The 15729-nt window shown below is 36.2% G+C and overlaps 1 protein-coding gene and 1 pseudogene across 5 annotated transcripts in view; both read right to left on the bottom strand.

Moving 5' to 3' along the window:
* Positions 1-15729, bottom strand: part of Atrx (ATRX chromatin remodeler) — a 187526-nt gene that overhangs the window by 95163 nt on the left and 76634 nt on the right. For all 5 annotated transcript variants that reach the window (XM_008837667.3, XM_008837668.3, XM_008837670.3 and 2 more), the window contains 3 exons: positions 11181-11314; positions 10614-10790; positions 2963-3056 (listed from right to left, as the gene is read on the bottom strand). In XM_008837667.3, the coding sequence (XP_008835889.1) occupies positions 2963-3056; positions 10614-10790; positions 11181-11314 (405 nt within the window). The remainder of the gene's footprint in view (positions 1-2962; positions 3057-10613; positions 10791-11180; positions 11315-15729) is intronic.
* On the bottom strand, positions 8047-10499 carry LOC108491060 (annotated as a pseudogene).

Below are 15729 nucleotides of genomic sequence, written 5' to 3'. Positions count from 1 at the left end.
TCTAATAGATGGAACTTGTAAAAGAAAGGAGCCAGGGGCTCCTCCCAAGCCTATGTGACCCCTGAGGAACCGATCCTCAAATGGCCTTAAGATTAAAAACAAATTGGTTTATCTGGGCCAACTGTAAGACCTTAAACACCCAAAAAGGAAAGTATAACCAAATATTAAAGGGGCCAATATAATTTTTTAAGAGTCCATATGCATAGCTAAAGGCTACATAACAAGCAAAAGTGCCAGATAGGCGATACCTTCTTTTGAGTTGTTGGCCACAGTGGCCAAAGGGACTCCCAGATAGTAACCCAGCATAGAACTGGGAAAATGAACAATACACCCCAATCTTATCTAAAGGAATATTGACAACTGATTGCTGCTAGATGAGTAACAGGTGACCTTCCTAAAACAAAGATCTTGAGATAGGCTGACTAGATTCACCAGATGGACAAGTAGTGGGGATTGGCTGGGGGTGCCGACAACACAGCAGACAGTAGCAGGGTTATCAGAGTATCAGTGCTCTAGTCGGGGTAGGGAGGTTTTCGGAAGATGCCATCTGGGAAGTGGGTGTATAGTTGAATTAAATGGTTTGGGATGTTCTGTGTGATATAAAGACACATAAAAAACCCAACAAATTTTTTTAAATGTATTATATTTGAGGAGGAAGCATAAAAATTACTTCATGTTAATTAGTAGAGGTGATGAACATTACCATTGAAATCTACACAATGACTTTACAGACATACACAGGCACTGAGGGTCCAAGTGCAACCAATTATGAGTAGTAATAATCAGATACATACAGATTAGAGATGCATAAGCCAACATTACAGTGTTAGTAGCAAAAACAATGAGTCTTTCTGCAAGGAACTATGTATTCTAAAATGAAATGGAGATCTTTTTTAAAGGTTAAAAACTCATTCAATTTTATTTCTTACAGGGCTTATACTGAGTTCAATATTGTATAACTGTATTAATTCAACTGTGAACCTAGAAACTTGCACCCACTTGTGAAAAAGATGTACTCTTGCTCTGGAATGTGTTACTGAATATGCTAAAGCTGTAATGAAATGCTTCTTCTAATTATGTAGTTATTAAAAATTTTTTTAAAATAATGATTAAAAAAGTAAGTAAATAAAATTTTAGGATTTTTTAAAAATATGATTAAAAACCCCAAATAAATAAATACCTAAAATAAAAGCAGCTAGATGTGGTGATGCATGCCTTTGTCCCAGCACTCAGGAGCTGGAGGCAGACAGGTCTCTATGATTTCGAGGCCAGCCTTGTCTAGTGAATTCCAGGCCAGAGCTACATAGTGAGACCCTGCCTCAATCCCTGCCCCAAAATAAAATAAATTAAAATGGTGAAGATGGGGCTTGGAAGGATGGCTCAGTGATTAAGAGTGCTTACTGCTCTTGCAGTGGACCTGGGTTCAATTTCCAGAACCCAAATGGTAGCTTGCAACTGTCTGTAACTCTAGTTCCAGGGTATCTGACACCCTCTTTTGAGCTCCACGGGCACCAGGTATACACGTGGTGCACACACATATATGCAAGCAAACACTCATACCCATAAGATGTATCTTTTTTTAAAAAAAATGGTTAAATGGTAAATTTTACCCTATGTACATTTTGTCACCATAAAATAATCATTAACAAAGTAGTAACACAGCCTAGGAGTGTATCTCAGTAGCAACTATGTAGCATGCACAAGACCTTGAGCTCTATCTTTAGCAATGCAAAAACAAGCAAAAAAGTAATAAGTGGCTGGGGCTGTAGCTCAGGTGGTATAGTACTCGCCTACCACATTCAATACTCTACATTCAATACCCAGTATGCATTAAACTGGGTGCAGTGGTGTACACTTCTCATCCCAACACTTAAGAGGCAGGAGTATTAAAACCTCAAGTTCTCGCTGGGTGTGGTGGCGCACGCCTGTAGTCCCAGCACTTGGGAGGCAGAGCAGGTAGATCTCTATGAGTTCAAAGACAACCTGGTCTACATAGTAAGTTCCAGGCCAGCTGGGGCTACAGGGAGACCCCGTTTCAAAAAAAAACCCTTCATGTTCAAGTTCATCCTTCGCTACACAGTGGGTTCAAGGCCAGTCTTGACTACATGAGACTCTGCCTCAAGGGAGAGGGAGGGAGGGAGGGAGGGAGGGATGTACCTCAGTTGGTAGAGTCCTTGCCTAGAATGCATAAAACCCTGGATTCGGCACTACATGAATTACACATGGCAATTTGTTTTCTTAATTTTTCATAACATAAATTCAATGTACAGAGTGATGGGCTTCATAAAGATATTTTCACTCAAGAATGTCATGTATTTTGACCATATTCATTTCCCATTACTGTTCTCCTGGCCTGTCCCTACAAGTCACCATCCCCTTCCTCTTTCCTCTGTGTGTGTGTATGTGTGTACACCCACTTGACCATGCCACTGACATGTGGAGCTCAGAGGACAACTTGCAAAATTCAGTTCTCTCCTTCCACCGTGTGAGTTGTGGGGATGAAACTGAGATCCTCAGGTTTGGCAAGTGCCTTTTACATACTCAGCCATCTCGCTGGTCCCTCTTTCTCTTTTCAAAACTTCAAATCAAAATATTATACGTTATATTTAATTAATTTTACTTGCAACAATAGCCATTTTCAAATAATTTGAAAGTACAGTCGTTTAGATTAATTCCTAACTTTTGTTTAGATCTGTCTATCCTATCTATCTATCTATCTATCTATCTATCTATCTATCTATCTATTATCTATCAATCATCTATCTAATAGTGGGGCATCAGGTGTGCTACAGCACACACACATACTTCAAAGGACAACATGCAGGAGTTGATTCCCTCCTTCTGTCATGTGGTTCCCAGGGATCAAACTCAGGTGGGTCAAAATTAGCAGCAAGCACCTTCACTCAGATCAATCTCAGTAACACAATTCCTAACAGTTCTGTAAAAACAGTGTAATATATACCTTGTTCTTGGTCGCTGCTCATCCTCAGATTCACTGACTTCTTCACTAACTCCTGACTCCTGAAAATCAGAATCTTCTGAATCTTCACTGCTCACTTAAATTTAGAAAAAAAAATTACTAAATATTTTTCAAAAGGAACTTAATTTGCTAATAACTCCACATTAAGAGAATTGTTATACAAAGAATATCAAGAGTATATACATAAATTTATGTTAATTACATCATATAAAACATACAATTTAATGATTCAAATGGTACCCGTTGAACATTCCTAATCAGAAGATCTGAAATGCTCCAAAATCTGAAGCTGTCTGAGCACCAACATGATTCCACTACTAAAAACTTGCACATCTGACCTCAAGTGCCAAGTTGCTGCCAAAATGCAGGTGCAATAGGCATACTACATAAAATTACCTTCAGGCTATGTACATGAGGTGTACGACACATGAATGACGCTTCTATTTTGATATGGGTTTCTTCTCCGAAAATATCTCATTATGTACATACCAATATTTCAAAATTTAAAAATTCTAATCAAAACACTTCCGTTTCCAAGCTTTTCAGATAAGATACACTCAACCTCTATTTATTAATATAATTGAAATTTATACCAGATATAATTATAAAACTATAGTTCTACATCAAAATATGGGTATTTGATTGTATATGGATTGACAAAATGAAAATTACCAGTACATAAACTATGTAAGTAATTAACAAAAGGTAATTTAGGTAAAAATAAGTCTGGCTATTTAAAACAAAGTAGGCTGCCCAAGATAAAAGGATTACAGACTCCCTGCCAATGAAGACAGCTAAAAATTATGAGCAGAACAAGGAAAGAAATGACCTGAGGACTCTGAAAGAGATGCCAACAGCAAGCAGACTGGTGGCTGAAACCAAGACCTGAATAATGGCTCCCCTATCATGGGAGGAGGGCACATGACAAGATAGCTGTTGCGTGCCTTGAGTCATTTTCTTCCTTTGTCTCCTGATTTTTTAAATTGAATTTTTGCGATTCTCATACAATACAATTTGATAGTGTCTCCTGCTTTTAACTGGAAGGCAGGAAGAATTCCAAAACTATATAGAGGACCCTGAGCGCAAAGCTGTCACAATTTTCTGGCCACACACTTACACTAGACATGAGGTCTGATGTTGTGACTAGTGTATGAAGGGGATCTCCAGTACTGTCATAGTAACAGAAGCATAAAAATTCCAGAAGGCCGATCTTTCTGGACAGAGCAAGTAAGGGCAAGGAAAATAAGATGAATCTGGATAATATTCCAGCGCCAGAAAGTAAAGCAGTGTTCAAACAATGATGAATTCATGTTGAAAAGGACACAGAACCTTAACAGGAGGGAACTTCCAACAGCCAAAGCTAAAAGACCCTAGGTAACCATAGTCCTGGATTTTAAGAACAGTGGCTCCATAGGTAGTGACAAAGTCCCAACTGTACTGGTGCAATAATTTTTGCTTTGGTATTTTGTTTCGTTTGAAACAAGTGCTCCCACTGTAGTCCAGGCTGGCCTAGAACTCATGATGAGGGCCAATCTGGCTTGAGCTTCACAGCAATCCGATGCCTGCCTCTGCCTCTCAAGTGCTGAGATTGCAGGCATGCAACCAAACACAGCCATACTTCTGTGGTGGTAATCCTGTCAAACTTTGTAAGGATCTCAATTTTATCATGAGCAACAATGCACAAATACATTTTAAAGGAAGAACTGAGAAAATGAACCAACATTTTTCAAAAATGCCAAGATCATAAATGGAAAGACAAAGACTGTCACAGATCGACAGATTTAAGGAGACATTATAAATGAATGCAATAGGAGATTCTTAACTGGGTATCAGAACAGAAAAGGGAAATTACTAGCAAAACTAAAAATATCTGAATAAGAAACATACCTTTTATCAGAGAATAGAAAACATGTTATAGAGCACATGGTCTCCAATTCAAGTACTTATCTCTCCTCAACTTCGCCATTTTACATAAGTGAAAACAGGCAAATGAATAAATATAGCAGTGTTTCCATGAAACTATGCATAAAAACAGATTAGACTCATAGTATCATTAGCTAACACCTGGCTTCGTTAATTAGCACAACACCAATGTTAATTTCCCAATTTTAATAACTGAATGATGATGAGTATAAGATTACAATCATCAGAGCTAGATAAAAAGTATAAAGGAACTCTGGATAATTTTTTTTAGACAAGGTCTCACTTTGTCTCCCAGCTGGCCTGAACTCTCTATGTAGAACAGGCTGGCCTTGAACTCACAGAGATCCACTGCCTCTGCCTCTCAAGTGTTGGGATTAAAGGCGTGTAGCACCACGCCTAGCATCTCTAGATCATTTTTGCAACTTATCTGTAAATCTATAATTATTTCAAAACTTAAAAATCTCAAGATCGAGTTTGACTTCAGATCAAAATTAAAGTTCTATTTGACCTAAAACACAGAAGAGAATATATATACTTATAAAATTTACTATGGCAGAATACTTATTTAATATTAAATAGGCATAGAAATTCTATTTAAAGTGACTGAAAGGTTCTAGATCTAGATAGTAGTAATTATATACAATGTGATACACCAAACTGTACACTTAAAGATATCTAAAATGGAAAATTTTGTATATGTTTCACCATACACAAAAAACAATTACTAAGCAATTAGGAAGTTGAAGGAACTATAGAAACACACTAACATGCACGGCCACATGTATACACTATCAAACTCTGATTAAATGTAATTTTAATCTAGCATTAATTTTTCATCCAACATTTAATCTTTATAATTTTTAAACTTAACAAACTTTCTAATCATTCACAGAGCACCTGCTTCCCTTTTCCTATACTTGTTGCTATCGGTTCACCATATTTATTTTATCTCCATCCATTCATCCATCCATCCCTCCATCTATCCTCATACATCTTTCTGCACTGAACCACTACGCTTTATCCCATGCATAAAGATATCATCAATATTATAAAAGCTGAAAACTGAATCTATCATTACTTTAGTTTACAAATTTTCTGTAAAATAACTGTATAGCATTTTTCAATTATAAGAAAATGAAATTTCACATGCTGTACAATTTTTTATACATTTAAATTGAATTTAACCTAATTGATTAAACTGTGTAAGTATACAATTCTGCTTTGTTTCTACACCATCTCCCAATTCTAGTTCCTACACAATACAGGAATAGCAAAATTCACAAAACAAAATCATGCAACTCAAATCTGAGTATCAATTACTATAACCACAAAATATGGAAGAATCTTTCAAAGTTTAATCCCCCCTACACAGAAAAAAAAGAACACTTGGGTAATAAAGTACCAAATGAATGAGCAATAGAAATGTATGTGACAGGAAACACCCTATTCCTTCATCCAGGTGCCCTACATGCTCATGAAATAGCCCATTTATGATCATTTTTAAAAATTACTGTGCATAAACAGGTGCACACGCATATGGAAGGCAGGGGCTGATGTGCTGGGTCTTCCTCTATTGCTTTCCACCTTATTTGTTAAGACAGGGTCTGTCATGGAACCTGGCATACACAGATTGGCTAGACTGGTTGGCCAGCAAGATCCTGGGAACCACCTATCTCCACCCACCCAGCACTGGGGTGCTGCCATGCCCAGAGTTTTACATGTGTGCTAGGGGTTTCCATCTCAGGTCCTCATGCTTATGCAACAAGCATGTAACCCACTGAGCTATCTCTCCAATCTATCACTTTTTATATGCAAACAAAAAGTCTATTTTTACAAAGTGGTAGTATTCCTCTGTGAATATATTAAAAGCTATAACATTTATATCATAAATGAGTAAAATACATGATTTTTAAAAAAATTTATGTGTATGCATGTATTGCTTGTGTGTAGGTAAGTGCACCTGTGTCATGCAATGCCCACGGAGGACAGAAGAGGCTGTCAGATGCCCTGGGACTGGAGTTACAGTTGTTAGCTGCCGTGTGGGTGCTGGGAATCGAATCCAGGACTTCTGCAAGAACAGTGCTCTTAACCGCTGAGCCATCTCTCCAGCCCCAAAATACATGATTTTTAAAATTTGTTTATTGAGATAAGATCTTACAATGTACCTCAGGCTGGCCTTAAACTCATGTCAATCCTCCTGCCTCAGGATCCTGAGTCCTGGGATTATAGGCATGAGCCACCATGCCCAGTTAAATGCTGTTGTTGGTAGCAGTGGTGATGGGTGTGTGTTTGTCGTGTAGCACTCTGCAAGTGAACCGAATTCCCAGCCTCAAAATGTATGATTTGCCAATGATATCTGAATACAGCTGTTAAATATAAATATAAAAATAAAGACTGCAGAGGTCTGAGGTAAACACACACTTCACAAGCATCTATTAAGATATACAACCATAAAGATATTTTAAACTGGTACTTTGTTTCTTTAACATTTCTTCCTATTAAAATCTATCCTAAAATATTCTTATCCTATAATCTGTGGAGTTTCCAAAGGATAAATTTTACTTTCTCTTTTTTTGTATATTTTTATTTAATTTTTGTGCATTTTAATTTTGTGTAAGTTCATCCACTGGCGTCTAGTCAGCCTACCTAGAGTCATTCCCTTAAAGATCAGCTCTTCCTCATCCAGCAGTAATCAGCTGCCCAGTAGTTCTTCAGCTGAGTTTGGAGCCTGCTGCCCAATTCCACAGTTCTATGACTAATGAAAATATATTTCTAAAACATGCTTTAAAATCTTTCCAACAGGTTCTTAATGCTTAGACACAATAAAACTATGAATACTTCTTTTTTTGCATATTTTTTATTAAATTGTTGTGTATTTCATACACAACATCTTAATCATCTTTATATCTCCCTCCCCACCCCACTGGATTTCATGCATTCTGTCATTTATGTTAAGGCCTATAGAGTCAAGTTAGTGTTCCCGGACATCCCTTAGTGAATACGTCTTTAAATTAAAAAATAAAATAAAATAAAAGCCATTTAAAGGAAAAAATAAAAGAAAAAAATAAAAATAATTTTTAAAAATACTTTAAAGGCTCTTTAGCCTCTATAGCCTTGTACGTCTCCAAACGTGATTTGCTATTCTTTATTTTTTTTAAGGTTTCAAAGGTACTTTATTTGTTTCAATATGCCATATTTTAATACATGATTGTTTTATATGGCATTACTTGTGCAATGGTTTTTAAACAACTCATTGATTATTATACCAGCTGGCATGATTACTGGTCTCTCCATTCCTTTGGGGTGACTCTGCCAACAGGGGACAAGTTCCATTCTATTCCAATTTGTGTTGCTGTATATGTCCATGTAGAAATACAGAAAATGGCTCTGCTTGCTAATATAGCATTACCATATTTGTCATGGAAATCGGGTGTCCGTTTCCGGTGGCTCCTCCTTGCCATTGTTTGCAGAATGCTTCAAACTTGGAGATGACTTAGTGTGGTTTTAGCCAAGGGAAACATCGTGGAGATGAAGATGGAACCGCAGCAACTCCAGCTGCACAGAGGATACCCTTACAGACTACTATTCTTTATTTTTAATGGAATGGATTAATTTTATTTATAGTTCATGGCAGAGAAGAGTTAATCTGCCCTCAAGAAGTATGGCCCCCCCAGTCTTATCTATCTGTCCCAAATAAGGGAAAAATTACTTTGAATTTTGTTGACCCAAATTCTCAAGCAAATGAATATCACATTTAAGTGGCCAAACACATTATTACGTAATACAAGAGTATCCTCCTCAATATCTTAAGTAAAAGAACACACTAGATAGCACCAGCAAGTTAAGTTTGAGAAAAACAGGCTTACAAAGGCTCACTGTAATATTTTTCCTTTCTCTCATCTGAAGCCTTGCTACACAAGGTAACTACATTCCCTCCACCATGTGCCCACACAGGCTTTTTCATTTCTTGCCTTTTTGTATTAAAAATCTTTACAACAAAAAGAATGGAGCTATAAGTCAGTAGGAGGGTACTTGCCTAGCATGTTGAAGGCCCTGGATTCTATCACAACATACTCCCCAAACTTTTTGCAACACAACTGCCTACCTGCTCCCCGTTTTCCACTTGATTTGCTGGGTAAAACACTTGCTCTTTGTGAAGCCTTCTCTGGGGATCAACTGCACTTCCTAAAAAGCTAAATAACCCTTTGTGGCAGCACAGTACCTGGTTATATTAAGCACCATTATGGTGCCACAACTCTTTAGAACATTAGTGTCTGTAATTTTTATGAAGCGTGCTACATATCAAAATCACTGACATACTTCTAAAACATTCAAATCTCACCACCACTGACTAATACATAATTGGGTTCATAGATGAACCCTAGACATAGGTAAATTTTCCCTTTTTTCCTTTTAATTGACACATGATTGTTTATATTTATGGGTACAGTGTGGTCATTCAATTCATGTAAATGATGCATAATGATCAAGTCAAAGCAATTAGTATTTCTAGCTCCTTAAACATTTATTTGTGATGGGAAATGTCAACCTCCTCTCTTCTAGCTTTTTATAAATAGTAAATTATTATAGTCACCCTGCTATGCTATAGAATACTACAACCATTCCGCTTACCTAAGTGCATTTGGTAGCTACTGGCCAGCCGCCTTCCTCTATGCCCTTCTTCTCCCCTTTCGTAACCTCTATGTTGCCATTGGACACTACTCTACTTTCTACTTCACAAGATCAAATGTTTAGTTTCTGCATGAGAACATGTAGCATTTGTCTTTCAGTGCCTGACTTCTTTCAAGTCATATAAAATCCCATCATTTCATGCATTTTAGTATTCCCCGAAGTTATCCACATATATATCCAAATTAAAAGCTGGGATACAAATGATTTTCTTTTTTTTTTTTTTTTGAATTCTCAATACTTAATATGATCCTGGATACATGGAAGCCGCTGAATGGAAAAGGACTCATGCTAGGTAGAGTGGCATATACTGTACTCCAGGCAGTGCTCATGAGGCTAAGGCGGATCATCGATTTGAAGCCAGACTGGGTTATATGACAAGACCTTGTCTAAAAACAGAAAATGAACAAAAAGGATTCAGACTTTGAATATAAAGAAAACTTAATCTGACTATATGGAAATCAACTTTTGTATATAAGCCTACAGAAATCTACCTAGATTAACTGCATCTTCTATTTTCCATAGAAAAGCACTTTTTGTACTTACAGTTTCATGTAATCTTACTTACATAGCCTTCAAGTATACTTACTTATTAAATCAAATTTATTTTTCTTTATCACTTTAAACATATATGATGACAAATTCTAGGTTACTGTCCTACTTTAAATTTTCATTTAACCTATGTAAGAGAATAGTTTTTGTTGTTGTTTTGTTTTGTTTTTTGTAAGAGAATAGTTTTTACTAGGTTACTGATACACTCAGTATCAGTGCTTGTCTGAGTAGACATATTCAAATTTCATTACTAGAGCTCATTCACAAAAAACAATTTTCCTTACACTCAGAATTAAAATGTCTTACCTGGCCGGGCGTGGTGGCGAACGCCTTTAATCCCAGCACTTGGGAGGCAGAGGCAGGCGGCTCTTTGTGAGTTCAAGACCAGCCTGGTCTACATAATGACTTCCAGGACAGCTGGGGGTACAAGGAGACCTTGTCTCAAAAAAAAGACAAAAAAATGTCTTACCCTTTCTTCTATTTCTGCTTTTGGCTTCTTTATGTTCCTTGGGCTTTGTCTTTTTTTCTTCTCCAGATTCTCCATCGCTCACAGTCAGTTTGTACCTCAAAAGCCTATGTCTGTATCTTGGCTTCTTAGATTCTTCAGAATCTGAATCTGATTCAGAATTGACTTGATTTTTGGATTCTAAATTTTAAAAAAGTATTAAAACCCTCTTCAGAAAATTTTCTTTTAAATGTGTTTTAAAAACTGTGCTGACTGTGCACCTTGGTATCATTGGTGACAGTTAAGTAATCTCATCTGTCAGCACTGGTTCTTAAATACTGGCTATCACCAGTGCATTAACACTTTAAAGTATAAAATATTTTGCTTACATGTTTATTGACAGTAACTGATAAAACTAGAATAACTTCAACATTATTATAAGATACTCAAAGGCGTGATGGTAATAAAGCTGTAAACATTTTTAAAAACTTTAATGCATATATTGAGATTTCTAGGTCAGATAATTCTTAAAGGACTGAATGGTCAAAGAATCAAATTATGACATCCTATATTTCTCTTTGGGGAGCTCACCCTCATCTCCTGGGGTTTCTTCATTTTGTTTTCCAGTTCTTTTTTTCTCTCCTTCTGGTTCATCATCTGAAGATCCATCCTCATCAGAGGAAAGATTGGCTTTAATTTCTTCCAAAAGCATCTTCTTGGCAATTCTTGAGAATAAAAAATAATAATAAAAAGCTATATACCAGGGGATAAAGTGCCAAATTAAAAACAAAAACAGAATTCTCTGTATCAAAATGGAAAAAACTTTCAAATGTTTTCAATTTTATACATAAATAAGACACTAGCAAAACTATGTTTCTACTTAAGCTACCAATGAACACTCTTAAAGGTGTTCACTGCACTGATTATTTCTCAATTCCATACAAATCTGCAAGAGAGTCGAAGTTCTCAGGGATGTAGTCTATTGACTGTTTTGACCAATTAAAACTTGAGGCTGTCATCATCCAGTAACTAGAATGTGAGACAGGCCAACAACAGTAAATGCACTTATCCAGACAAATGGCATTCCAAGACAAAACTCCACAGAAGTGGTTTGATTCAGCAGGAAAACATTCTCAGGAAAAAAAAAAAAACAATATAATAAACCACTAAAATATGAAAGTACTTGAAACTGGAGGATAATATGTTTGGACCTTAATTTAACTTTACTTCATAATTCTGTTAAGTATAAATAAGTAACACCAAACCTAAGTACCGATGCAATAAGAAATCACTACTAATAATCAAGCTAGGGCAGGGAAGGGACATGAGTGCTATTGTTACACATGTGGGAAAAGACACGAATTATCAGAAATGAGTTTACAGTTTCAGAAAAAAGTTATAGCTTTGCGTACAAGATTTCTCAAGATGCTTCTTGGAGACCAATTTCCTAACTGAGTGCTTAATGAGAAAACACATCTTTTACTAATATCAAGAAACCACATTCCTAGGAAATTTCCAAGTTTGCACTAAAGAAAATTATCTGAAAGTGTAAGATAAAAGCAATCAAGTTTTTGTACAAGGCAAGGTGACAGATCAGTCTGGGGATTCTTTTGCCATGAATTCATAAATCACACTGACAAAGACATATCAAATAGAAAGATTCAAAAAGAAGGTGGCAAGATTCTAATAGTCTGTAATGAGCTAATGTTTATAAGATCAACATCCATTCAGCAAATCAAGACTGACTAGCTCAGTGAAAATAATGTTGCTGAGATTATGGAACCTTTGCTGTTTCTTGATTTGAAGGCCTTCTTTCCATTTCTTAGCAACTGCTTTCATTTCGATCAAGAATTCATTCAGTGGCAAGAGGTGTTAATGTATGTTAAGGCCTCACTTTTGACAGATACACTATTCACTGATATTTATATTCAAAGATGCATAGTAAACACACCTAGATGGAAGCAAAACAGGGAATGACTTCCATAAATGTTTATTATATGCCTTTTTGTACTTTCTTCACAGAGATGGATCAGAAATACTTAAGATATCACAGAAAATCACTGGCTGATAAAAGAAGCCACAGGTGAGTTTGCTTTTCTGAGGGTTTCTACTCTGATTTGTATTTAAATATAGTATAGATTAAATCACCCCAATGAAAATCTTACTAGAGTTGAGCAATAAAGCTTTGCTCTCATACTTGTAGATCAGTGGTTTGCTTTCACACAGGAAACATCTTAGAAAAGGAGACTAATAAAAGATTTCAACATTTTATTTAGCCAAAAGAAAAATCAAATACTATTTACTCTTACCAGTTTACAAATAAAGAATATACAATGCATCTTCCTCAAATTAGTAAACCATTGCTGGGGCTGGAGAAATGGCTTAGTAGTCAAGCACACTGGCTGCTCTGGCAGAGGACATAGATTCAGTTCCCAGCACCCACATGGCAGCTAACAATAGTCCTTAAGTCTAATTCCAGGGGATCCCACGCCATCTTCTGGCCTCTGTGGGCGTTGCATGCCCAGGTACACTTACATACATGCATGTAAAACCCTCAATCACATAAAATAAAAATAAATCAAACTAGTAAACCATTGCAGAATAAAGGGACGTCCCTTAAATTGAATAAAAGTATGAAAGTATGGATAAGTTTTTCTAAAAGCCTCCTTAATACATAGAAGATAATTACTTCTCATGGACTAGGAAAACCTCTCTCAAGTTAATTTAGATAATGTATTTTGAGATGAAGGAATAAATGTTTATAGGTATACAAATTATATGAAGTGCTAAATACTAGATTAGAAATGGAAAATCATTACAATAGATTTTCATCATCATTTGGGCAGGACAGTAAAGAGCCAACAGAACTATATCCTTAATCTAGTAACTCTATATATTGGTGCAATAAACTGACTTCAGTTTATGTCTACAAATTCAAAAAGCCTTAAAATTCCATACTAACTGTAAAAATTTGGCTGTTAATTATAAGCAACCACATAATTTTTCTTCTTCCAAATTCTAGACACTAACAATGTGTCTACTAAATGGGAAGTGAAAATATGTAAATCTACCTAATTCATCCTGAAGGTCTAGATTGTCAAATAACTAAGGAATATGACGTAGATGACATAAGATACAGCTGGCTATTAACTAATAAATCACATAATAAATTACCGAAAATGAAATCACATCCACATACTAAAGAATTACAACTTACCAACAGCCTTCAGTTATTATAATATGGAGAACAATCACAAGTCATTTTAGAAGCAGATAAATCACAAACAGATATTTTTCTCCAAATCGCTAGTTAAATACAGAGTAATGGACACTCCTTAAGCTTTTCAAGACTAAGATATCTTGTATATGTCCTTGAACATTATTTGACCAAAAGAAAACCTTGTTTATAGCCAAGAATACTAATACAGTTCAATCATTTTGCATATATTGTGACTGGTGGATCAAATCCGTTATGTCAAAGAACTACTATGCTATAATCCTAACCTATAACATAATCTCCTACACCCCAAAATTACAATTTAATTTAAAGGACCTAAGGATTGAGGCTGACCTTCAACCTGAGTAGTCAACTAGTATGTTGAGGTGGGATATGTCCCACCTACAAAGCCTGCTGTGAGATGCTTTAAAGGGAAACTCCACTACCTTAACTCTGGAGTCACGGGCCACAGAGACTTCAAAGACATCATCACTTGAGAACCAGCTGAGGCTGGCAAAGCATCATTTTGGAGGCCTTGGCTGGACCCATGCTGGTATGCATGTGATGGATGTATAGTCATGATCCCTAGTTGATTCTGTTTGTTCTGAAGTTTCCTTTCTTGAGGCTTTCCAAGACGTTTCTGGGAAATTCATTCAGGAAACAAGGTACTGCCCCTGGTTTCAATGCTCAAAATTGTATCTTGGGGCAGGTGTAGCATCCAAAGCAGTCAGGACTCTATCAGAAACATTAAAGGAACAGCATGTGCCACTCTCATGGCAGAAAACCTGGGCAGTGCCTGAGGTAATAGAGCCTCCTTTTTCCTGAAAGGGGGGGGGGGGAGAGGGGAGAAAGCAAAACAATATGGGAGTGGGGTAAAACCCCACAAACAAATAATGATCAGAACTGGCGGGCGAGAGACTAGGACCCCCAAATCCATATAAACTAAGTCTTCTAAATTACACAACAAACACTAAAACAGTGCCTTATTACACCTCATCTAATAAAAGAAAACAAAAATAAAATTAATAGGAAATGAGCCTAATAACACAAACAAGCATCAGGAAAACAAAATTAGAAAGCCAAGAAAGCCTTTAGAAATTATGATCCTCTCTAGAAAGAAAATGAGTAATGCTTCACTAAAGTGCCCAAACAAGAAAGGAAACTGCCTCTTGATGGAATGCAGAGCAATAATTCACAACATCAAATATAAAGAGCAACTGAGAGAAGGATCTCCTGCACCAGGAAGCTTTAGAGAAACAGCCATAGAAAAGCAACATAAAATGTTAGGGCTAGAAGAAAGAACCTTACATTCCATCCACATCCTTTATAGATAAAGAAACGAGCTTACAGAAGGAAAATGACTTAGCCAAATACACAAAGCTAGTTAGTGACAAAGCCAAGAGTAGAGTCTAAGATCCTAGATCCCAATCTACTGTTAGTTGTAGTTTACCAGTGCTATATTCTCCACTCATTAACTACTGTGCTAACGAATGCCTGCATAAATATATTACAGTCACATTTTTCAAAGATATATACGTGTGTTTATGTGGGCTTCCCTGACTTTTAATGTATGCCTTTACAAATGAAGAATCCAATCTTTGATTTTTAGAGATTTTTTAAAAGATTGGGACCAAGAATATACACTCCAGTATGCTTTATCTCTAAAATATACTGACAAGCCATGTGATATAACTGACAAGTACTATTTTACTATTTAAGAGGTCCCAAAACAGGGTTAAGGGAAACTGCCAAGTTTAATTTTTAGAAGGTTGTTCGTTCATATACAAAAGTAACAAAATTTCTTTAAGAATTGTTTTTCTACATTCTGTATTCAGTATCACAATAGAATATATAGTTCACAAAATTCCAAATAAGATCATAGGTTTAAGTGCATGTTATTTAAACAAAATAATTTTCTAACTA

This window comes from Nannospalax galili, unplaced genomic scaffold, assembly GCF_000622305.1.
Source record: "Nannospalax galili isolate Female #2095 unplaced genomic scaffold, S.galili_v1.0 scaffold238, whole genome shotgun sequence".
NCBI lineage: Eukaryota > Metazoa > Chordata > Mammalia > Rodentia > Spalacidae > Nannospalax > Nannospalax galili.
The sequence above is the reverse complement of the archived record's forward strand: the minus strand, read 5'-3'. Positions and strand labels throughout refer to the sequence as shown.